The sequence below is a fragment of the Perognathus longimembris genome, chromosome 22 (assembly GCF_023159225.1).
Source record: "Perognathus longimembris pacificus isolate PPM17 chromosome 22, ASM2315922v1, whole genome shotgun sequence".
Classification (NCBI taxonomy): Eukaryota; Metazoa; Chordata; class Mammalia; order Rodentia; family Heteromyidae; genus Perognathus; species Perognathus longimembris.
The window spans coordinates 2,711,066-2,735,709 of record NC_063182.1 but is presented as its reverse complement, the minus strand read 5'-3'; the positions used below and the strand labels follow the sequence as shown (position 1 = coordinate 2,735,709).

General features: G+C 56.5%; 1 protein-coding gene across 2 annotated transcripts in view; it reads right to left on the bottom strand.

Moving 5' to 3' along the window:
* The window catches only part of Dpysl3 (dihydropyrimidinase like 3), a 63,147-nt gene that overhangs the window by 1,785 nt on the left and 36,718 nt on the right, over nt 1–24,644 (bottom strand). For both annotated transcript variants that reach the window (XM_048331125.1, XM_048331126.1), the window contains exons 2-12: nt 16,571–16,659; nt 15,171–15,355; nt 12,262–12,426; nt 10,677–10,738; nt 9,904–9,984; nt 6,166–6,234; nt 4,684–4,804; nt 3,338–3,494; nt 2,554–2,695; nt 744–914; nt 437–616 (exon numbers count right to left, since the gene is read on the bottom strand). In XM_048331125.1, coding sequence (XP_048187082.1) covers nt 437–616; nt 744–914; nt 2,554–2,695; nt 3,338–3,494; nt 4,684–4,804; nt 6,166–6,234; nt 9,904–9,984; nt 10,677–10,738; nt 12,262–12,426; nt 15,171–15,355; nt 16,571–16,659 — 1,422 coding nt within the window. The remainder of the gene's footprint in view (nt 1–436; nt 617–743; nt 915–2,553; nt 2,696–3,337; nt 3,495–4,683; nt 4,805–6,165; nt 6,235–9,903; nt 9,985–10,676; nt 10,739–12,261; nt 12,427–15,170; nt 15,356–16,570; nt 16,660–24,644) is intronic.

Genomic DNA, 24,644 nt, shown 5'->3' with positions numbered 1-24,644 from the left:
GAGCCTGAGCCCCTTGGCTTATGGGTTCGAAGCTAGCACTCGAGTCACAACTCCACCTCTGCTTCGGGGTGATCAGCGCAAGATAATCGCTTCTCAGACGTGCCCGGCCAGGCTAGCTTTGAACTCGGATCCTCAGTTCTCAGCCAACTGAGCGGTTAAGATTACAGAGGCGGGGTCACAAACGCCCAGGGAGACCGTTGTGTATTTCCATACAAATATGCAGCATAGGGCATGATTCAGAGTTTACATTGTTTTCAATAAAAAGTGTTAGAAAAACTGGAGAGATTCCTTGGGGAAAACACGCACACACACACACACACACACGCACACGCACACACACACACACACCCCGTCTGTGGCCAACGCCTTTTCACGATTCCCTCCATCCCCCCGCCTCGGGGGGGGGGGCCCCCGCCCCCCGCCCCCCGCGCCCTACCTTCCTCCGGGCTTTGATGCGCTTGTAGACGTAGTCGGAGAAGGGGCCGCAGGGGACGAAGCGGCCGCCGCCCGCCGTCACGTGCAGGTTGCCGTCCTCCATCATGATCTTGCCCTGACAGATGACCACCAGCGGCGCCCCGCGCAGCTCCATGCCCTCGAAGATGTTGTACTCGGAGGCCTGGTGGCGGGGGACACGACAGGGGCCGCGGTGGGGGGGAGGGGGAGGGGGAGGAGGGGGGGACGGACGCGCCCGGAGGACGGACTCGGGCCCGCGTGGATTCCCACCCGCCCGCCCGGGGCCTCACCGACTGGTGGCTCTTGGCGGAGACGATTTTCACGGCGTCGGGATCCCAGATGACCAGGTCGCTGTCCGAGCCCACGGACACCCGGCCCTTGCGAGGGTACAGGTTGAAGACCTTGGCGGCGTTGGTGCTCGTCACGGCCACGAACTGGTTCTCGTCCATCTTCCCCGTGGCCTGGAGAAATAAACGCAGGGAGCGTGTGACTCGGACAGCTGACTCGGTCTCCACGTGACCGGAACCCGCGGACGCCTCAGCTTCCCAGCTCAGAGGAAAACGAGCCCAAAGACCCGGGGAGACAGACAGAGAGAGAGAGAGAGAGAGAGAGAGAGAGACCCCAGCAGGGTAGACACGAGGCCTCAGGTCCACAGCACTGCCCCGGGGTGCACGCATCTTGTGCGGGGTACACGCATTTTCACTCATGTCATGGTCATTCCACGAGGAACGAGGGAGTTCAAGGTGAACACAAGTGTGACCCCGTGACCCCGGCCTTCAGCCACGTGTGTATTTGGAATACGCAGCGGCCTCATTGGAGGTGGAGATGGCCACCACCCCGAGTGGTGGGAGGAGGCGGGTTCCCTCCACCGGCGACTGCGGTTGAGCTGCGGCGTCTCCCGCCCGTCCTCTCCCTATTTCTACTTCCCGCACGCGCAGCCGGGCTGAACGCCGAGTCCCCACACCCAGCCTCGAACCGGGTGAGGTAGGGGCTCGTGAAGGGTTGGCTCGTGATCCTTTTCATCTCGGTCTCCCGCGGAGCCGGGACGACCGTCCTGAGCCGCTGGGCCGTGGGAGAGGCAGCTCCAGCCGTCTGTCTGTCTGTCCGCTTTCCCACGCGCGCTTGTGTCAGGTTTCCAGCCTAATGGCCCAGCCCTGCCTCGCGGGGGAGGGGGCCGCGTCCTAAGACGGGGCGGCAGTGATTCCCTTGGTGCGCGCACACTCGTGGAACGGGCCGGCACCCAGGAAGGCGGCTCTCCCGTCCCGCGGTGATAGAATCTTCAGGAACGACCTACGGCGTCTACCGCCGAGTGCGATGCAATGACGCGGCACGAGCGTCTCGTGTTGTTTTTAATAAATCCAGATAGCGCCGGGCTATAGAAACCGACTCGTGAGCGCGGCACAGCGTGGAAGAGACCAGCTCTCAGAGACAGAAGCGTGCGTTCTGTGTTCTCAACACGAAGGGCCCGGGGGCACCGAGGACCGAAGTTAAAAGCGAGCCGTGAGCTTCCTGGGAGTCAAGAAGCAAAGGGACTGGGTGGGTCACGCCGTGTAGACAGAAGGAGGCATTCGCGTACACCCTGCACACAGGGAAGTGGCCAAATGAATAAATCAGGTGGTCTGCGTGCCCGTAGCGCTGGGAGCCACTGTGAGCACACACTCACCGACGGCCAATTGTTAGTGTAAATAGGTAAAAATGTGTTGTCCGATCGCGAAAATCCTTGGTCCGTACATTGCTTTGCGAGGAGAGAAATAAGCCGCCGTAACTTCGCGTCGCAAACACGCGCCGGACAGACGGCGCGTTCACGGCTTCCCGCGTCCAGCGCCCTCTCGAAGGAAGCCATCGGGGAGCCCGACAGCGCGAGCGTGATCAGGGGCTCACTGGCGGCGGAAGCCCCGCCGCGGCCCGACAGCGCGAGAGTGATCAGGGGCTCACTGGCGGCGGAAGAAGCCTCGCGGCCGTCCGCGGCCGGGCTCTTCGCCTGGGGACGCTTCTTCCAACCCCACACACCTGGGGTCGGTGGCTACGAGGCTAGCTCCCAAACCGGCCCCCGCCTCGGCCGCGCCCCCCGCCTCGGCCCCACCCCCCCCGCCCCCTTACCACGGCCTTGTCCCAGATGACGGACATGCGCTCCTCCACCCCGTTGGTGCCCTCGGGGATGGCTGTGAAGTTGTCCTTCCCGATGGCCTTCTGGGCGGTGCTGAAGGTGCAGTGGGCACTGCCGGAGAGCTGCAGATCCCCGCTGGAGAGGGAGAGCGCGCCCCGTGATCACGACGGACGGACGGACGGACGGAGCCCGCCCGCCCGCCCGTCGGGGGGACCGTCTCCGTGTCGCTCTGTGAGAGGGCGGAGCCCCGCCATCGCCTCCCGACGCCCTCCTCCGCCCCTCGCTGTGAGCCGGGGTACCTCTCTCCCCTCTCTGGGTTCAGTCACCCCCACCCCACAAGTGACGGGGTGCGATCAGACCGCCCCGCGAGCGCCCCAGCAAACAGAACTGAGGCGCACGGCCCACCGACAGCCACGGGCGGTTCCAGCCACGCGTCACCGTGACCCGCGGGTGGCGACCTCCGCCGTGAACTCTGACCCTCCGTCGCCACGCCTGCGAGTCGCCGGGAACGGGCGGACGGTCCCCCCGCTCGGAAAGCCGCTGGCGGGGAGCCCAGCGGCCGGGGGAGACCCGGCGCGCGTGGCGGGTGGCCAGGGCCACGGCCACTGCTAACATGGCTGCCGGGTCATCGCTTGAGAAACAGGATGGAGACGCCGGAGGTTTCTGCGCTGGGGACGGCCGGAGAACGTCCCACCGTGGCAGATGGGACCACTCGGGCCCCCAGCGGCCGGCCTCCGGGACGGACGCCGCCTCCGGACGGACGCGGGCCGCACCAACCTGGCCAGCAAGGAGTTGATGTAGTCGGGCGTGGTGGGGTCGGGGCTCAGGGGCGGCGAGGTCACAAAGGCGGCCGCTTTCGCCCAGTTCTTGCTCCAGTAGTGGGTCCCGTCGATTCCCAGGCTAGCGGTGATGGGTTCCCCAAAGACCACATTCCCTGAAAAGGGCGGCAAAGGGCGTCAGGTCTGCGGTCGAGTCCACGGTGCTCAGGGCCCGGACTCGAAGCTCCCGTTCTGGAGGGAAACCGATAATTCCACGGGCGGCCTCCTCTTTCTCCGGGCCTCTGCTTCCCCCTCTGCTCGGTGCGAACGATGCGCTGAACGCGAACAACCGTGCATTTTCTAGACGAGAGGGAACTCGAGGGTGAGACACAGCACGGAGCCTCAAATGCCGAGGCAGACCGAAATTCCACGCAGAATAAAGGAAAACTAAAGCTCGATCACGGAGTTATTCTCATTGCAGACACTGTTAGCTGGATGCACCCTAGAACTCGCAAGACGAGGCAACGTCTTCCTCTGGGGCCTGTGGAATGAGAGGGGTTGGCGGGTGTGTGTGTGTGTGTGTGTGTGTGTAAGGTGTTGCACACGGTAGGTGCGACGTAAACGCCGACCTCACCTCCTGAGAATAAATAAATCCTGCGATCGAGATTTAGTTTTACTTTGTTCTGCGTGGAATTTCGGTCTGCCTCGACGTCTGAGGGTCCGTGCTGTGTCTCACCATCGAGTGGCAGTGGCAGCCCCGCGAGACCCGCGTGGGAAGCCCCCTCTCCTGACCAAGCGCAGCCCGCCCACGGTCCCGGCTTCGCGGCCACAATCCCCGCCAGCTCCGCTCTCCCGCCCAGTGCCTTCGCCACCCAGGACAACACAGGCGGCCCCTGGCATGTCTTGCTGTCACCGTTCACATGGAACACGAAGCTGTCGGGGGCGGGGGGCGGGGGGTGGGGGGGGGGCAGGAAGAGGGCCGGGAAAGGAAGTACAGTGACCCAGGCTTCACGTCACGGATAAACGCCGCCCCCCCAAACCTAGCTGCGCCGCCGACACTCGTACCAACCCCCTGCTTTGGGGGCTGCTTGTTTAAAGCCAACGCGAGCTGACCTCGGGCGTTGGGGTGATCTTCGCTATACCCCCAACCCCCCCCCCCAGATCACGCGCACAAAGGCGGCGGCTTGAAACGAGGACGCGAGGCACACCCCATCTGCAAGGAGCTGACTGGATCCGCTGTGCCGCGTCACGCGAACCGCCGAGCCCGCCCCCTGCGCCTGGCGGTGGGGGGGGGGGGTGAGGTGGGGGGGGAGGGGGGGCGGGTCGCCCCTCGGGGGCAGGTCGCCCGGGAATCCCGCCAGTCACCTTTCTTCCTGGCTTGGGAGATGAGGTCCGCGGCACTCTTGCTCATGACCTTGGTGACGTACAGGGGGCAGTTGGTCTGGCTGGCGATGGTGATGGCGCGGAACACCGCCTCCGCCTCCAGCTGCGGAGAAAGCCCCATTTCCGGGCGTGAACGACGGAGGCGCGAACCCCGCACCCGCTACCGACCGCGGGGGGGGGGGGGGGACAGAACATCCACCCGGCGCACGGGAAGTCAGGAACCCCCCACGGGACGCTCTACCCCTGTGCCACGATTCCAGCCCTAGCCTCCACTGGGTGTTGATCGGCACAACAGCGTTCACTCCCTCGGGTGGCAGCGATGATGAGAGAGGCCACGCATGCGATCGGCATGGCAGGAGTAAGTGGGCCGCAGAAAGTGACCCGGTATCATCATCATCACCATCATCATCATCATTTCGGTGGGCCCTGCGGCTTGAACTCAGAGCCTAGGCCCTGTCTCTGGGCTCTTTTGCTCGAGGCTAGCATTCACCCACTCTGGGCCACAGCTCCGCTTGTCTGGCGGGTAACTGGAGATAAGAGGCTCACAGACTTTCTTGCCTGGGCTGGCTTTGAACTGCAATTCTCAGTTCTATCTCAGCCCCCCCCCCCCCCCGACGAGCTAGGATTACAGACGGGAGGCCCCGGCGCCCAGGGGGACCTGGTATTCTATGAAGGAAACAGAACGGCAATCACACGTATCAGCTGCGGCCAATGGCGGGACGAACGCCACAGAGCGAGAGAGAGAGAGGGAGAGAGAGAGTGGATGATGCGCCGGGGACCCAGTGAGGTGCGGCCCGTCCACGCGTGTTCCGCGTGGACGGATTCACGGATCTTTGCGAGAGGGACACATCACTCGCTCGCCCGCGTGAGACGCGCACACCCGGGCGTCACGCCCCCCAAAACCCACTCTTCCGCCCACCTACTCGCCCCGCGCCGCGGAAGGCCGGGAACAGAACACGGCGGGAAGCCGCGGAAGCCACGTCGCCGGGGTTCGCCGCGATCACGGCAGGAACCACGAAGGCAACGGCCCCCCGCTGACAGCCCCGCGCGGAACCCCCGCCTCTCGCGCCCTCCCTCGGGGCGGCCGGGCCACGGGGCAGGTGAGAAAGGAGTTCTCTCCCCTCTCCACTCCTCCTCCACCGTCTCAAGGCCTCGCGGCAAACGCTGACCGGGAGTGGTTTGGGAGAGAAGGTTCCAGCAGCGCCCTCTGGCGTTCTTAGGCTCTCAGCACCTTCCGGGAACGCGTGTTCGCGCCCGGGGTAGGCACGTGGCTGGGGAAAGCGGGATAGACAGGTCTGGAAAGCAGCTGGAGCGCAGGCCACAGGGAGGCGGCCAGGGCACCGGGAAGCAGATTCCGACTGAAGACGTCAGCGAACCAGAAGTTCCCGCGCGCGCACACACGGGGTTTGCTATCCCACCCCCTCGGGCTCCCTCCCAGCATGCCCTTCTCCCCCGGCCACTCACCTCTTCGGGTCTGCTCAGCACGTGGCCTTCCGGGCCCGTGATCCCCATCTCCAGCATCCGGGATTGCTCCTAGAGAGAGAACACAACAGAAAACGTTCCTCAGGAGGCTTAGCCAGGAAGAAGGATGTTGGCTGTGTGTGTGTGTGTGTCTGTGTGTGTGTGCGTGTGCGCGCACACATCATTACTTGAGCTTGAACTCAGGATACTTTCACTTAGTCCGTTCCTTCAAATCTGTGGTGCTCTACCACTTGAGCCATTATCTCCCCCCTTCTGGCCTTCTGCTGCAGCTCACGGACTTTTCTGCCCAGATTGGCTTTGAACTGCAATACTCAGCCTCGTGAACAGACAGGATGGCACCGTCTGGCCCCAGGATCCGTTTAGCAATAAGTATTCATTTTATGGCTAGATTGCCTATCAGAATTTGGACCGGGTAACTTATTTTCCATTTATTTCAGCTAACTCTGGAAATACACTGCTTAGCTTGTACTTTAAACCCGTCTATTCAACCAGACGCGTGCACGTCTGCTTCGCCCCGGGCTCTGGGCTAACTAAGCACTTGAACCCAGGGAGCTCACGGTTAGTGCCACGTCCCCCCGAGTTTGGTCTGCCAGCTCCCTGGTCACCTGAGCTGCTTTAGTAGCAAAGGTGGTTTCCAAGCTGTTCTGGCCTACCGAATCAGGAAAAAAAAAAAGAGTTTTAACTTGTAGCAGTCTACATTTCAATAAGCTCCTCTGGATCTGTATGCTTTTAAGCGATGCAGACTGTGGATTCAATCTGTGAGCTCAATAACGCCTCCAGACAGCATTCCCTGAGGTGGTGGTGGTGCTCACATCTGTATCTAACAAGCTGTGGATGCTGCAGAAGAGCTGTCTGCCGCACGCGTTTCTGGGTAATCTCCCTGGACTTCTCTTCTGCTTCCAGGAGCAGCGGGAGGTTGAGCAGTGGGCTAGCTTGCACGGGCAGACAGCCTAAGGCATCAACGGCCACCATTTTCCTGGCGTTCACCCTGAAACGTCCTAAGACAAGTTGCTAAAACTCCGCTCCCCCCAGTGACCCGGGAGCACAGGAGAAAAGAGGATGGAACCAATCCGACTTGCTTCACAACTAAGACGTGTGGCGTCAAGGTATCCTGACCACCTGAAAAAGGAAGCAGAGCCTCTCGGGTTTCTGTTGTTCCTTCAGATTTCTGAAAGACGAGGATGCACGAAAATGTGCACAGTCGAAGAAAGTGAAGGAGACACACACAAAAAGAGAGGCCGATTTCTCGCGCAGAGCACCTGCGCTCTTGTTATTCTTTGACCGACCCCATTGCATTGAATGAAGCATGAGCTCAACAAGATCTCCTCCAGACTCCACGAGCTGGGCCCACTCCGTCTTGCTTCAGACCATTGGGGTCAGGGCCCCCCCAGGCCGGGCTTGCTTCCCAGGAGGCGAGGGAGCCTGGCCTTTCCTGCCGTCCCCCCCAAAGGGCCGGCATATCGCAGGTGCTCTGTAACGGCAGGTGCCCTGTAACGGCAGGTGCTCTGTGACGGCAGATGCTCTGTAAGGTGCCCTGTAACCACAGGTGCCCTGTAACGGCAGGTGATGTAATGGCAGGTGCTCTGTAACGGCAGGTGCTCTGTAACGGCAGGTGCTCTGTAACGGCAGGTGCTCTGTAATGGCAGGTGCTCTGTAACGGCAGGTGCTCTGTAACGGCAGGTGCTCTGTGATAACAGGTGCTCTGTAACGGCAGGTGCTCTGTAACGGCAGGTGCTCTGTGATAACAGGTGCTCTGTAACGGCAGGTGCTCTGTAACGGCAGGTGCTCTGTGATAACAGGTGCCCTGTAACGGCAGGTGTTCTGTAACGGCAGGTGTTCTGTAACGGCAGGTGCTCTGTAACGGCAGGTGCTGTGTAACGGCAGGTGCTCTGTAACGGCAGGTGCTCTGTAACGGCAGGTGCTCTGTGATCACAGGTGCTCTGTGATTGCAGGTGTTCTGTAACAGCAGGTGCTCTGTAATCGCAGGTGCTCTGTGATCGCAGGTGCTCTGCAGCTGCTTCAACGAACCCCGAGGACGCCGCACGCCCAGTGGACCCTGCCCCGGCGTTTGCCGGAGGAAACGATGTCTTCTCGGCTTCTGAGTCCCTTCTGCCAACGCGCTGGGAGAAACTCGGCCCAGCCGCTGCCTCCGCTGAGAAGCCGCTGCACCATCGCTCAGCGCAGGCTGTGTTTCATAAACGCGCTGAGACACGCATCCAGACGGAAACACGCCTTAATACCACCCCGGACTGAGAACAGATCCCCCCAAGGCAGCGAGAAAGGGGGGAGAAGGAGACAGAGAAGCCTCTGCCCCTGGACCACGGGGAAAGAAGGGCTGAAGCTCTGTGTACGCAAGGAGCAGGACGTTTGGCCTGGACTGAGGCTTGGAGGGAGGGGAGGGAGGGGAGGGGAGGGACGCTGGGAGTCTCACACCATCAGGGGGTCTCCCTTGGGAGTGGCAGCTGGGCCCTCAGGGACAGAGGTGTCGCCGCGTCTGAGCGTGGGCGGGGGCGTGGACTAAGCATCCTCCCGTAAGCACTTAGCTCTCTTCCCACAGCACAGCAGCTGCGGTCTTGCCCTGACTGGAGGCCAGGGGGGCCCCGGGCTGGGGCCATGGTGGTCAGGCTAGAGGAGGAAGGGGCTCCTGGGGCACCGTGGGTGGGCAAACGCGTCCGCCAAGGCACCTCAGCCGAGGGCCCGAGTTCCGCGTCCCCCGGTTCTTCCCTTTGGTTCCTGGGCGGAGATCTCGTCCCTCGGAACCTCGATGTTTCTCACCCACAAAACGGGAAGCATAGGGGCACCTTTTTTTGAGTGTGTGTGTGTGTGCACACGCACGTGCGTGTGCCGGAACTTGAACTTAGAGCTGTAGTAGTACTTTAGCTTTTTCACTCAAGGCTGGCACTACCCCACTTGAGCCACAGCCCCACTCCTGGGGTTTTCTGTGTTTTCTTTTGGTGACTGATAGGAGACCATTGGAGCCCCGCTGGCTTCCAGTTGCAATTCCTGGATCTCCGTCTCCTGAGCAGCTAGGACTCGAGGCGGTGCGAGCCACGGGCGGCCGGCTCCACAATGGCGTCTGGAAAGGGCCGCCAGAAGCCTGGAAGCACGTGCGCTCGAGCACCTGGCTAGTGCCTAGCCCAGAGTACTAAGTGCTCCCCGATGGCACTCGTTGCTGGGAGACTGAGAGGAGGGGCGGCCTGCGCAGGGCTCCCACCCCCCGGCTTGTCCTCTCTACGGGTAGAGCGGGCGCTGCTCTCCGCCTGCTTTCCCGGGGTGGGTTGGGGCCCCCGGGGCCCCGGCTTTATCACGCCCCCTTCGTGTTTCTCAACGCCGTCTCCAGGTGGGATGCGGAGCCCCACGCGGCTTGCGTTCTTCACGATCTACGGCTGAGTTCTGCAGCCCCGGGCCCCGTTTCTGGCTTCTGAGAAATGCGGCCCCACGGGCTTCGCGTTAGCACACGGACCGTCTTGGGGGGCGGGGGACCCCGGAAGCCCCTCTTCTGGGGCGCCCTGTGCGACTGGCCCGGACGGCCGGGCCTCTTGGTGGCTCCCCGGGTCTCCCTTTGCTGCGTCCACCTCTCCCCCTGCCCGCCTCCCCCCCCCCCCACCCCCGGGGCTCCTGGGGCAGATCCGGAGCTCCAGGAACACGGAGGGGGTGAGGCAGCAGTGTGTGGGGGGGGGACACCCCACCTCGCCCCGACAGCGCACGGCGGGGAATTACCTGAGCGATGATGTCCCCGTTCTCAGCGTGGACCTGCGCGATGGCGCCCAGCTCCCCCAGGCAGGTGAAGATCTCGTAGAGCTGGAACGGAAGCGAAGCCCGGTCACCGTCACCGCGAGCCACCTCACCTGGAGACGGGGTGCCGGGGCCGCCAACCAGGGGAAGGAGGACCCGGAGGAAGCCGCGTCGGTCGACGGCCGGAACACGGGCCGCAGGACGCACGCCCGGAAGAGGGAGTGGCCCAGCGACACGCCCGGAGGCCACGCGGGGGCAAAGAGCACGGCGTGCGGGGCTCCCGGACACGAGGGGGTCGGAAAGGCACCCCGACAGGTCGCGGGGAAGCCCTCGGCTCTGAGCCTGCCTGCCAAGGCCGGGCCCCCCCTTCCCTCCCCACCAGAAAGCGTGGGGACCGCGACTCCTGTGCTAACGTGAGCTGTGTCCTCGCCATCACGATGCAGGGGGAGAGCCGGGGCGGGTCCGGAGCCCACGCCCCCTCCAGGCCCAGCACCCCGCCCTCTCACCAAGCTGGCGAGGGATCTGGGTCGTGTGCAGTAGACCGAGGTACAGGTAAGACCTTGCTCGTCCCCCCCACCCCCCCTCCCCCGACGGCTACTGCGGGTAGAAACCCGAGCTCCCGGCCCTGCCCACGACCTCACGACCTTGAACGGCCAGCGTGGCGGCCACGGGGGCTCATGTGACAAAGGCCAAGGTCGCTGACGGACGAGGGGAAACCTGTCCAGACACCCCAAGCCCCACCGCACGCGGATCGTTACCTCGGTGTTGGACACTTGATACAGATCCTTATAGGCCATGTACACCATGAAGGAGTTCACCCCTGCAGGCCGGGGGAGGAAGGGAGACACAGCAAGAGCCACGTTGATGCCCCCTCCCCCGTCCTCCGCCTCTGCCCCGCCGTCATGGCCCCCGGGGGCCTGGCCGGCGCAGGCACAGCGTCCCCGACGCCCGGAGTCGGCCCGACGGGACCGGCAGCTCCCCTTCCTCCCTTCCTCCTCCTTCCTCCTTCCTTCCTCCCTCCCTTCCTCCCTCCCTCCTGTCTGTCCTACCTTCCTTCCTCCCTTGCATCTGTCCTTCCTTCCTTCTGTCCTTCCCCCTTCCCTTCCTTCCTCCCTTCCTTTTTCTCTCTTTCTCTCCCTTCCTTCCTTCCTCCCTTCCGTCTGTCCTCCCTCCCTCCCTCCCTCCCTCCCTTCTTCTTTCTTTCTGGCACTCTACTTGAGCCGTGCCTCCGGCCCAGGAGATGGAGTCTCGCGGACTTTTTCTTCCCCGGGCTGATAGGAAGCTGCTTCCATCCTCCAGATCCGCGCCTCTTGAAAGGCAAGGATTACAGGCGGGCGTCAGCAGTGCCCAGCTAAAACTAGGATCTTCATAAGCGGCGTCTCTGTTTCTAGGGAATGGACGTGTGTGTGTGTGTGTGTGTGTGTGTGTGTGTGTGTGTGTGTGTGCTATTCGGTATCTATATGTGGCCAATGACCTGTGTAACCTGTGGGCGGGGAGGGGAGGGGGAAATAACTGCGCTAAGGTCGTGGTTCCAACAGCACAGCCCCTGCCTAGCAAGCGAGAGCCGAGCCCCAACCTCAGCCCTGCCAAAATAAATACATCCGTGACGTTTCAGAGACTCAGCAGGTTCCGACACCTTTTTTTTTTGGTCACTGAATCTGTGCTTCTGACTGCACAGATCATCATTATAGCCAATAAGCTGTCTTTCCTATCCTTCACTACAGTTTGCTCAGTTTAACTTTAGTCCAAAGTCAGATCTGGGCGTGTCCGCCCAGCCATCTCGTTTATGATTTGTATAATAAAAGGGTACCGACGCTACACGCTGTTTAAAGAACGTTCCTTCCATCCTAATAAAACGATTCCGCCTGCCCTCAAATACCTAAGCCATCGGGGTTCATGAGAATACAGCTATTTAATTCTCACCCAAAATAAATAGGTGGGACCGGGGAATGGAATCGTTTCGGAGGAAAGGAAGACAATTTTGGTCTCCAACCATTAGGGCCATCTCAGCCCACAACGCCCCCGGCCAAAACGGCGTTATTATAATTTAAAGCCATTTCCACCCAGAGGGGTTCAACCCGGGGCAGATTCCCCCCCAAAGCCTCCTCGTCCTCCCTGGAGTGACCTGTGGCTGTTAAAGCCGTGTGTGTGTGTGTGTGTGTGTGTGTGTGTGTGTGTGTGTGTGTGTGTGTGTGCGTGCGTGTACCCCGCCACGGGAGACCGAAGGCTGGACCGTGGTGAGTTCGAAACGATCCTGGGCTCCACACGGTGACCCCGCCTCCAACGCCAAGGCGAGGCCGAGCGGGGGGGGGGGGGGGGGGGGGGAGGGGGGGGCGGGCTCACCCTTGTCCTTGACGAGGCTCTGCACCTCCTGCCGCACGCTGTCGGTCCAGCGCGTGATGTCCACGTGCAGGGCGTAGTCGCAGCAGCTCTTGGCGTCCGCCCACTCGCGCCACTTCTCGTAGGCCTCGCTCAGGCTGGACTCGGGCTCGGGCACCACGTGGTCGACTGCGGGGCAGAGGCGAAGGTGGGGGGCTCCGCCACGCACGCGCGGCTTCCCGCAATGCCTGGCGCACCGCGTGTGCGCGCGCACACGCACACACACTGTCGTCCATCGGTGAAAACCCAGCATGCACAGCTCTGACTAGGGCTGTGGTCAGGGCTCGTGGTCACAGCGGGACTCTCTTCCCGAGGAGGAGACGGGGGTTTTACTGTATAGCGACACCAGGCAGAGGACACTGGCGCTCTGCAAACTGATTCGGAAAGAGCTGACACCAGGCAACGCACTCTGACACTCAGGAACCAGATTCCAGTACGATGTGAGCTTTGCAGGCAAGAGCTGGGTTGCTCCAAGGCTGGAACCTCGCATTTCCGTTGTAACCCAGGATAATATTTAACAACCAATCACATCTACAGTTAGGAATCATAAAGCCGAAGTTACTCCCGTATACTCCTTCCCGGGCAGCTGAGACCAAATATGAGCTGGTCCCACATCCCCGAGAAAAACTTTGAGATTTATACTAAAAACACGAACGGTTCGTGTCTGTAAACCTAGCCAACTCGGGAGGTTGAAACTTGGAGAATTGCGATTCAAAGCCAGCTTGGGCACCAAAAGTCTGCGACACTCCGTCTCCAAAATAACCAACGAAACGTCGGGCTGGAGACAGGCTCTAGCGTGCACGAGTTCAAGTAGCACAGTGCCAGGTAAGCAAGCAACGAGGAGGCCCTGAGTTCAAACTCTAGCACCAGTAAAAGAAAACAAACAAAACCGTGTTGCGTCCCTAACTCGACAGTTACTCCCACGTCTAAGAATTTTCTTCCTGTGGGAGGTCAGGTATCGTGGCACCTGCGTGGAATCCCAGCAGCGTGGGAGGCAGAGATTGGAGGGTTGAGGGTCAGCCCTTGCCACGAACTAGGAGAACCCATCTCGACAAGCAAGCTGTAATCCCAGCGACTGGAGAGGGGAAGCCATTAGCAAAGGCCAGCCCCAGGCCAACGGGCGAAAGCCTATCTGAAAACTAGGCTGAGAGAGAAAGGGCTGGAGGTGTGATCCAAGTGGTAGCGCGCTGACCTAGCGAGCAATAAGGCCCTGAGTTCAAACACTAGGACAAACCAAAAAAAAAAAAAAAAGAAAGAAAGAAAGAAACAGTCATCCCTATAAAGGTAACTTGTACCTGAATTCTGGCTCTAAGAATGTGTGCTGATGTATTTAAATAAGCGAAAACTGGGAACAAAGGGATGCTTCAGTAACAGAGAAAGTGGTTAAATATGTAAATCGTGATGTCTTCCTAACACAGTGGCTCACACCTATGATCCCACCAACGCAGGAGGCTGAGCTACGAGGACGGACGGTTCGAAGCCAGCCTAGGCAGGAAAGTCCATGAGACTCTTAAGACGGGGTGCCGGCCTTGAGTGAAGAAGCTAACGGAGAACGCCCTCGCTATGAGTTCGAGTCTCAGGACCGGCACAAAAACAAACCAACAAAAACAATGACTAGGAATCTGCTTGGAAGGAGGTAGGATAAAGTAAATTAGAGAAAGGACATTCATGAAACATAATTCAGCAAAACGTTAGGCTAACATGGAGTATGGAATCCCACTTCAAGATGGAAAAGTATCCGTGGTGTGGGACTACAGGACATCACTTCCTTTCAAATATCTAGAATTCCTAAATGACCTGCACAGGACACAAATGCCTCTGAGATTCCCTCCTCTCACTGGGTCTCTGATTGCTCCTGGTGCTCAACCCACACCACCAAGCACAGCACCCATCTCAAGGAGTCTGTGCAGGTCCCAGATGGCGGCCGGCCAAGCCAAGGTCATCACTGAGTTGCTCAAGGGCAGCTCAAGTGCACTTGTGGGAAAGCCAATGCCCGAGGCTGCAGAACAAAACGGCAGTGGAACTTTCACGAGCAGGCAGCCACTGAGAAGCCAGCAGACTTCCTTCTGTCAGCCGGCGAAAAGCTTTGGTCTCCCTGGATCTCACCTTCCATGGCCTTCGTGCAGTTTCCCCGGGCCTTCTGCACCCACCTAGCTGAAGCTAAACCCTGCTGATGCCCCAGCCAGAAGGAAAGACAAGACGGGAATTACGTGGCCCAGGTGCGCGCGCGTGTTCTCTCTCCCTCTCCCTCTCCCTCTCCCTCTCCCTCTCCCTCACCCTCTCCCTCTCTCTCTGCGCTAAAATAAGCAGTACTCTAGCTGACCAAGCTTGAGGCCAGGGTTGGGCTAGGACTCCATCCAGTGAGATTCCTCCAGGACAGGAAAGACCGCTCTGGAATGTTAATAGGTCTGCAATCCAAGGGCAGGCCACGCCTTGGGTTTCTCGGGAATTACAAGTTACCAGAAACAAAACAAGAGTTTCTTTAAAAAAAAAAAAAAGAAAGAAAGAAAGAAAATCAAGAACAAACCGCTCTCCCAGACTGCCTAGTCTTCAAGATACAAATTGGTCAAGATGCAGGGCAGACCAAACAGCGCTCGGTGCACACGAGCCCGCTAACTTCCCAAGGGCCTCCGGCCGCCATCGCTGTGCCCGCGGAACTGCCTTCCTCTCCGCTGCTTTCCCGGCCAACTTGCGGGCCTCCTCTTCCCGTGCACGGCTGCAGGGAGCCGTCCATTGCCTCAGCACCACCTGCTCCCCACAGAGACTCGGGAGAAGCGTGGGAGGGAGCACAGACGCCCCCGAGGTGGGCTCGCCGGCCCCCCCCCCCCCCCCCGCCCCCCGGCGTCGGGAGTGTGCAGGGCCCCAGCGCTTACTGATCATGGTGGTGCCGCCCGCCAGGGCCGCCTTGGTGCCCTGGAAGAAGTCGTCCACCGTGGTCATCCCCTTGTAGGGCATCTGGAAGTGGGTGTGCACGTCGATGCCCCCGGGGATCACCATCTTCCCGTTGGCCTCGATGGTCTTCACGCCTCCGGGGACGATCAGGTTGTCTCCGATTTGCCTGGCGAGACAAGGAAGGGGCGGGCGATCACCAAGGGCGGCTCTCCAGGACGACGCTAGCGCTGCTCGCGTTGTAAACCTGGCACCCCTGCAGGTACGCTCTCGTTCGTCCCCGGGTTCATTCCGTGTGCGTCCTTAATACAGTCACCATCGCCAGTGCATCTATTCCCTGTCTCCCCCACCTCGTCTGAGAAGCGAGAGTGAAGAGTAGTGCTTACTCCACAGGGTTGCTGTGAAGATTAAATGAGATAAAGCATGGAGAAGGTGGCAGGCGGTATCTGGCATGCACTCCAGGATGCACGCACAGCTCCTATCAAATGCATGTGTGTCGTGCGCAAGAGACAGGGAGATTCGTAAGACACGGTCCTTGCTCTCAAAGGGGTCCAGCTGTGCCAAAGCGGCTGCGATTTATAAAAGCACGGCATGTTCCGACACCATGACGGGGGCCCTGCGAAGAACTTCTGCCTGTAGAAAACTGTGTGTTAGCCGTGTCTTCCAACAGAAGCAAAAGGGTCTATTTAAAACTAGAACCTCAAACCAGCCATGAAGCTGCGCGATATCAAGATAAAGCAAAGGCTTCCCGGGGTGTTGAGACCATGCTGTAGACACCCTGGATCACCTGATGCCACTTTATCTACGTGATTGATGGTGCATCTTCCTACACACGATTTTAGAGACTCTGTGAAACAAACCCTCATTTGAGATTCCCTATGGAAGTAACTTCTATATATAAACATTAACCGCTTGTGCTCCTTAAAGGCAAGCCACTTCACAAAGAAATGGTGCGTCCCTGATGAATCTGTTTGGAGACCAGGCGTGTCTCCTCTTGCCCGGTCCTTCTGAGTTCTTACACTTTCTCCAGGGTACATTTTTACACACCCTCTCTATTCCACGCCTGACTTTCTAAGCGGCTTTCTTTCTATTTCTCAATCCCATATCCTGTTTTCAACCCCTTTAATGCACGGTCCACAAGTCTCGCTGTCTTGAGGGTGCTGTCATTTGTCTACGTTCGTCAGCATCCTTAAGGTCAGCGGGTGCGTCACCCATTCTCCAGCCCCGCAGAAGGCCTAGCAATCCACGGGCACAAAGCGGTCTCGGCGTCACCCTCTTGACCGGAGTTCAGGCTCTCCAATGCTTTCACCCAATCCGGGCTGCTCCACTGCTAACGTAGAGGAAGTAAAAACAGGAAAGAAAGAGAAAGGTTCCCAATACATACTTTATCAAGCCATCCTCCATGTAAATATCAGCGTAAAAGGACTGATCATCGTTGACGATTCTGCCTCCCTTGATAAGGAGACGGTCGCTCTGGAAAAGAAGGAAAATGGGAATTACGGTCACAGGTAGGATGTAAGAGAAGAACGCACACACCCGGCCTCCTGGATTAAAACAGGGTAGCGCTGGAAAACAAGTGAGATGAACGAACTCGGTGGCGAGGACAGTTATCTTCCACAGCAGAGACGGCTCGTGGAGCTCCTTAACTTTCTGCCAAGCACGCACGTCTAGTTTGGAGCGCTCCAATCTTTCTCGACTAGTGAGTGATATTGATAACGAGTTCTAGAACATGCCGAGGAACTCTGGAAGGTAACTGTACTCAAATAAAATTTGACACAACCAGCTGGAGGCTCGGCCTCAGGCCCTGCAAGGACCTCCCTCTCCTGCAACCTACTAGTGGGAGGGCACCGGCTGGTGGCCTTGGGTCTGGCTCTGTGCTCACCATTACGGGAAAGTCAACTATGCAGGTGGTCCTGAGTTAAGACCTGCACTCTCGGAGCCTTGGGTTTTTTACTAGCCTAGAGGAGACCAAAATACCTGATTCATCTTCCAGAGTGGCTGCCAGAAATAAGGTGTGTGTGTGTGTGTGTGTGTGTGTGTGTGTGTGTGTGTGTGAACACAAAGAGTGAGAGATAGCCTAGCACATGTGATTACACCTCATAAAATGTTATATCTATTCCAGTCATATTGTACCATATAGTAAATTCTTTTGAAAGCTTTAAGAAACTGAGAGCCTATGGCCTATACCTATAACCCTAGCTACTCAGGAGGCTGAGATTCGGAGATCATCATTCCAGAAAGTCTGGGACACTCTAATCTCCAATTAACCAATAAAGAAAGCCAGCAGTGGAGCTGTGGCTCAAATGATAAAGTGGTAGCCTTGAACACAAGCGCTCAGGGACAGTGCCCAGGCGCTGAAGTCAAGCCCCAGACCAACACACACACACACACACACACACACACACACACACACACACACACACACACACACACACCCCCCTTTAAGAACTATGTTGGACAAAGAGTTCTGTTCCCGCCTTGTAAATAATACACAAGGGTGACTCCTCCAAGTGACAGCATTCGTGAGCAGACAGCAACCCAAGACCCCACCTCATTTCACCACACTCTGGCTCCACCGCTGCTGATCTGCTGATGATGGTCTCTGCGTCTTAGCACAGAGGGCGCTGTCCTACGGAACTCGCTCCTCTGTTTAACAGGCACCTGTGTATTTCCACTGCTGACCAGTGCTCAGGAGGTAACTCAAGGAATCCAGAGACTTTTTTAGCCACTATTTCTAAAATCAGTTCATTAAACCTCATGATGACGGTCCGAATGTGGCAATGTAGTTTATAAAGTGGTATAATTTAAAATCCAAGTTCAGGCCTCCTAGAGAATGATTAAAAAGTCCAGCATCTTCCCTTTACTAGGAGACTATAATAAGGATTAATAAGTTAAGGATAATAAGTTAAAGACTATGAGAAAAGAAACCATGCTGACAAAATTGAATTAAACATCCAGCAAATAAATAACAGCTTAATGAAAAAGAAAAGCGTGACCGCAAGAGAAGGAAAAAGAAGGAGGGAAAGAAAATGGAAAGGAGGAAGAGGCAAGGAGGAAAGAGTAGGAAATCATAAAATCCCTTGACATGGGATGCTAAGACCAACAGGTTGGCTGAGAGTCGACTCAAACTGGAACAGGGAATGGAAAGACAGACCCTTGAGTGGGAGCCTGTTGTGTATACCGGTAGAGAATGCAAAGAAAAGAACAATGCCTCCAGAAGAAAACAGAGCCCTCCACAGACCTCCTCCACAGACCCGAGACTGGCACTGAGCACATCTGTCTATACCCGCAGACATCCCAGCAGCTCAGGATTAAAGCTACACTTCTACGAAGGGGAAAAGAGACGTCAACTGAGAAATGAGCCTTCCAAAATCAAGTATTTTGTGTGGTTTGCACTCAAATCACAAGGCCCAGATTCTGACCCTCAGTGGGGATTCAAGTTTTTCTTAAAATCCAGATGAAGGCGCAGGTGGCTGTTGGAAATGAAATTCCCACTTGGGCAATTAGGTTTCTAAAAAACACTCGCAACTCTGAAGAATTAGTATTCAGGATGGATAGACGACATGGATGGAATCTTCTTTTCTTCCCCAAAGCGACACCTGTGTTAAAACACAGAGCGAGCAAACGAGGTTTGCTAAGACAGTCCAGAGGACTCAAGGTGACCTTCAGCAAAAGGCACTAACGAAGCTCTAACTTGGCCTTGTGCTCTCATTGGGCTCTGTCATTAAACACACAGGCCTGGCCAGACACAGATAAGAGAGTAGATTCTAGATCTCTTTTAGGGTATTGGTAAGGATTGGGGGGGGGGGGCGCACAACGTATAAAGGGCTGAACTCTGCCTGTCACACTATGAATGCTCAGCACACAGGAATCATTATTTTTATTACTTGCTATTATTTACAATGATAACAAGCCACTAGTTCTTCTTACACACTGAAGTTGTTGTATAACAAAGCACTGTAAAACATCAGCGCTTCTTACCAAAAGAACTAACGTTTAGTTCACGAAGACATAACAGACTTTGCCCTAAAGGGAAGTCTCGGGCAGCCAGCCCTTGGCATCCATCTCGCACCTGCCTGTGCCACCAGCCGCAGCCCTCGTCAGCCAAGAGCTCGGGAGAACCCCCTCAACACGCCTGTCATCCTAGCGGGGCAGGAGGCTGAGCGCTGAGGATGGCAGTTCAAAGCCAGCCCCGGCAGAGAAGTCCAGGAGACTCTCCTCTCCGTTCACCACCGAATCCTGCAAGCGGACGCGTGGGCCACGCGGAAGAGTGCTCGTCTGGGGAACACACACTCACGAGACGGCACCGGGGGCCCTGAGTTCCAGTGCCAGGACGGGCATACCACAAAACAACAAAAAAAAACCCTCCACAGTGCAAGTGAACGCAGCCCTTCCCTCGCAGGTCGCCCTGTCTCCTCGGAACAGCCCTTGTAGGTGGAGGCGGCCATCGGCTCTCCCAACGGCCATGGAGAGCGGGGGGCAAGGTGGAACCACGGCCCCCAGACCCTGTGTCCCCAGCCAGAGCTGCTTCTAGGACGAGCTTGCCCGAGACAGAGGGGGTCTGAGAGAAGCCAGGCGCCTTCTTCCCTCCCCAGCATTTCACCTTGACCGTTTTACAGATGTCCTTCTCAAAGGGCCTGCCGGGGGCCGTACCCTGCCCCGGGCCGAAGTGGACGGGGGGAAGGCGCTCGTGGACGGCACCTTAATCCCGGCCTCCTGATAACGTGTCCCACTCTTCCGCAGGGTTCCAGACACGGATAAGCTCAAGTGGACGGCCGGGTCAGGAGGGAGAGGAGAGAAGAGGGAGGGGCCCCGGGACCACGCCGGACCCACAAAGTCACCCTGTTCTTGCAGGAAGGTCAGCTGGGTGTGAGCTGCTCCGACTGTGGTCTCTTACAGCCTCCCTCCTTCATGATGGTCAGCACTTCCTGGTGAAAGCAAGGCTGCCCTTTGCTTAATATCATCCTTAGACAGATTTTACAAGGAAGCCCTGACTTATTCCTATAAATCCCAGGCCAGCATCTCTTGCCCAAACCAGGAATGAACACAATGAAACGTGACTCGATGTTGCTATGTTCTGTTACCTTCGGGAGAGACCGGCTATTTTATGAAGAAGATTACCAAGGATCCCCCAAATGTTCATGAGACACTAGTGCGTTGATTTAACAGAAAATTCGAGAAGGAACTAGAAAGGAGACATAGTTTTCTCTCATCACACAATTAATTCCATCTTATTGGACGCCCACTGCCAGAATAATCAAAAGTGACCTGATTCCACTACTGCCGATGCGTTAGGAGCCAGAGGGCTGAGCACTTGGCTCAAGGGGTAGAGAGCACCTGCCTCGCTAGTGTAGTAGGCCCCGAGTTCCAATCCCAGTACCACCAAGTAAAAATAAATAAACAAATAAAATTAATTGTGTGTAAATACAGCAAAATGAACCCCAAGGAATAATATTTGAAAAAATGAGGAAAGAAAGGGACTGGGAAATAATGAGAGGGTGTCAATCTGTTCAAAGTTCACTGCGTCTGCATGAAAATATCACACTATAACTCCTCATCTTACAAACGTATGCTAATTTAAAGATTAAAAAAGTAATAGCAGGGCCCACAGTAGATTGGCAAGGACTCTCGGGCACTGAGAGAAGGGATTATGAGGGCCACACAAGGGACCCATAAGCTTGGGGGAAATGGGAAAATGAGACAGACGGGAGACAGACAAACATGCCTTGCTGGAAAATAAAGGGCTGGGAGCGGAGGTGTATTCCTGTAACCTCAGTTAGGGGAATGACGGACAGGGGGATCACAATCTGAAATGAACACAGGCAAAAAGCACAGGACCCAAACTGAAAAGCAAAAGGCACTTGGGGGGGCTGGGACTATGGCCTAGTGGCAAGAGCGCTCGCCTCGTATACATGAAGCCCTGGGTTTGATTCCCCAGCACCACATATATAGAAAACGGCCAGAAGTGGCGCTGTGGCTCAAGTGGCAGAGTGCTAGCCTTGAGCGGGAAGAAGCCAGGGACAGTGCTCAGGCCCTGAGTCCAAGCCCAGAACTGGCAAAACAAAACAAAACAAAACAAAAAAGCAAAAGGCACTTGGGATGTGACTCAAGTGCTAGAGTGCCTGCCTAGTAAGCTCGGAGCCCTGAGTTCAATCTCTAGTACTGCTACAGACAAATAAAAACCAATGAATAAAAGAAAGACAGACAGACCTGAGCCAAAGAAGAAACCCAGAGCATCTTTCCTTGTGCTTTCGGCTAGGAGACATGGAAGAGCTTCTCTTGTGACAGAAGTTCTTCCTAAGAGCCATCTGCCAGAGGACCACCAGAACGAGCAGAACCAGGAAGCCCAGGGGCTGATTAATCAATCGGCTGTGTGCGCTCAGGCAAGAGACTTGAGCTGTCTGTGCGTCTCAGCTTCCTCAGACGGATGAAGGCCTAGCTCCCTTAAAAGGCACCTTTCTACATCTACAGATGCACGCACGAGAGACAGTGCTTACGCTGAGAAGGTAGGCCACGACGCAGGTTGGGCACCTCCAAAGGGCTTGCGAGTGGTGGGCATGACTAATAGGAGCACGCCGTCGTGGTGCCATTTCCGCCTTAACAGATGTGCGACGGCAGTTCCATCCACCGTGGGGCAGATGTAAGGGCCGCTGCTACCACTTACATAGAGTGACAGGACAAGGACGGTACTCAGGGAGGGCCAGTCCAATAAGGACTGAGGGAAGTCACTGCTTTACAGAACCGACGCGTGCCCGTGTTAGGTCTGGATTCACAGGACGCTTTGGTTACTTATTTTCCTTTTGTTCCGAGGTTCCTTCTTCGATCTCAAATCCATGTGCCATGGGGAGGCCACCTCCAGCTTCCGCCAACACTTAGTTCTGTGCAAATCCACATGTCTATTCCATCGGGAGGAGGAGCCTGAAATTTCAACCGGGGGCTGGTTTAAGATAGTTCAATAATTCATTCTTGAAACACTCACTGGCACCGTGAGTAGCTGTGCTGTTCTACATCAGGGATATGGCGACGCAATCATGGACGCAGTAGTAATACAAGTAAACGAGCAACACAAATAAGAATACGAAGTCGGAAGAACAACGGTAGAACCGCAGGAACAATGACTGGTGGTGACCACTAGGGGGGGCTGCAAGGAGGGCGGGCTGAGTTGGTGGTGAGCGGTGTACTTCCAAGATCAGGGCAGTGAAGCGATCCCAGAGGGCATGATAATGGTGGTCGAGTGACTACGTGGATCCTACGTGGATCCCACAGGAGTTGTGAGCTCGGATAGAAACTGGACTTCTGCCAACACCGCCGTCTTCGGGGTTCATCCTTCGTCACGAACGTACCAGACCTGTGTTGTAGAGTAACGGGCCCGCAGGCTACGCCGGGAACACCTTTTCGCTACGCTTGAAACGGCTCTTAAAAAGCAACATCTAAGCTACGTGCACCTGGTGGCCCAGGCCTGCAATTCTAGCGACTCGGCAGACGGAGATCTGAGGGTTGCAGTCAAAAGCCAGGGTCGGCCATAAAGGCGGTGAGGCTCTTATTGCCAACCAAATGCCAATCAACCTCGAAGTGGCACTGTGTGGTTCAAGTAGGAGAGTGCTTAGCCTTGAGCTTTTAAACCCTGAGTTCAAGCCCCACGATCAACCACCACAACAAAAAAGCCTAAGGGAGAGAAAGAAATCTCCTTTCAAAGAAGAGTCCAAGAGGCCTGTCTCATGTAGATCTGGCAGCAAATGGCTGGTTTGGACACAAAAGAAATTTGGTGTAACTATTAAGGGAAGATAAATTCATAGCAAACCTTTACTGGAAATTTTTATGTATAAGGTTAATATTTCCTGGAGTTTTTGTTGGTGGTGGTGATGGTGGTAGGCCTGGAGCTTGAACCCGGGGCCTGGGCACTGTCCCCGAGCATTATTGCTCAAGCAACACTCCTCCACTCGAACTCCAGCTCCACTTTTAGCTTTCTGGTATTAGCTGAAGATAATACTTTCCTGTCTATTCTGGCTTTGAACCGCGGTCCTCGGATCTCAGCCTCCTGATTGGCTAAGATTATGGGCGTGAGCCGCCAGGACGCAGCTAAGCTTGATTATTAGTCTGAGTTTTTTTCTCTGTGAGCATGGAGAAGTTCTTAAAAGCCATTTTGAGAACATGAATGAAATTTGGTCTCAGAGATGATGATGATGATGATGATGATGATGATGATAGAGAGTAGACATGCTGGTGAGAATGGAAGGAAGGGCCTAGCCAGAAAGGAAGGAGAGGGAAATAAACAACAAGAAGCAAGCCCTAGCGCTCGGTGTCTCCGCAGGACACAGAGGGAACCGGTCAAGTGAATTACCGAGGACAGCGACACAGCGGAGCGCCGTGGGCTCTTCTGCCTGGGCTGGCTTCAAACCCTGATCTTCCAGATCTTCACCCGCAGAGTAGCTACAAGTGTGGACACCCCCCCCCCACCCCTCTGCCATGTCCCAGTTAACTAAGCCTAGTTTGAGGCCAATCAAACCTGCACCTTCAACTGAAGAAATATCCAAAATAAATCCACAGCAGTTCAATGTGGAAAACAGGATGTAGGGGGCTGGGGATATGGCCTAGTGGCAAGAGTGCGCAGCTCGTATACATGAAGCCCTGGGTTCGATCCCCCAGCACCACATATACAGAAAACGGCCAGAAGTGGCGCTGTGGCTCAAGTGGCAGAGTGCTAGCCTTGAGCAAAAAGAAGCCAGGGACAGTGCTCAGGCCTTGAGTCCAAGCCCCAGGACTGGGAAAGAAAAAAAAAAACAGGATGTAATTCTTGTAAAAGCACAAGCAAACAAAAATTACTAAGCATATACATTCATCATAACTTGTAAGCGCAGGAAAAAAGATCTAGAAGGATGTGTATCCCATTATTAACTTTGGGCATGATAGGAGAGAGGACTGTTAAAGGAGGAGGCATGGGGAACTTTCAAAACCTCCCCCTTCTTTTTCCCCCTCAATCTTTTAACATTATTTCTTTAACTGCAAAATATGTATATGGCATTTCACGACGTTTTGAAGAGATTCAATGAGGAAAATTACCAAAAGCGAAAAAGAACTGGGCGATTGCTCCGGCACAGAGTGATGGCCAGAATCTGGGTCCGATGGTACACGGCACAGTGCAGAAAATATCTGGAGTTATCGGTGGAGGTGCAGGAGGGAAACTGATGTCAGAACTCACTCCAGCGTCAGAGCAGGGTGTGTAGGGAGACCCATCGCTGGAAAAGGAGAACGGCTGGGCGCCGCTGGCACGCCTGTAGACCTATCGGGTCCGGAGGCTGAGATCTGAGGATCGTAGTGGGAGGCCAGTCTGGACAGGAGAGTTCATGAGACTAGCGCCAATTAAGCACGACAAAAAGCTGGAAGTGGAGCTGTGGCTCAAAAAGTAGAGTGCTAGCCTTAAGCACAGATGCTCAGGGACAACACCCAAGCCCTGGGTT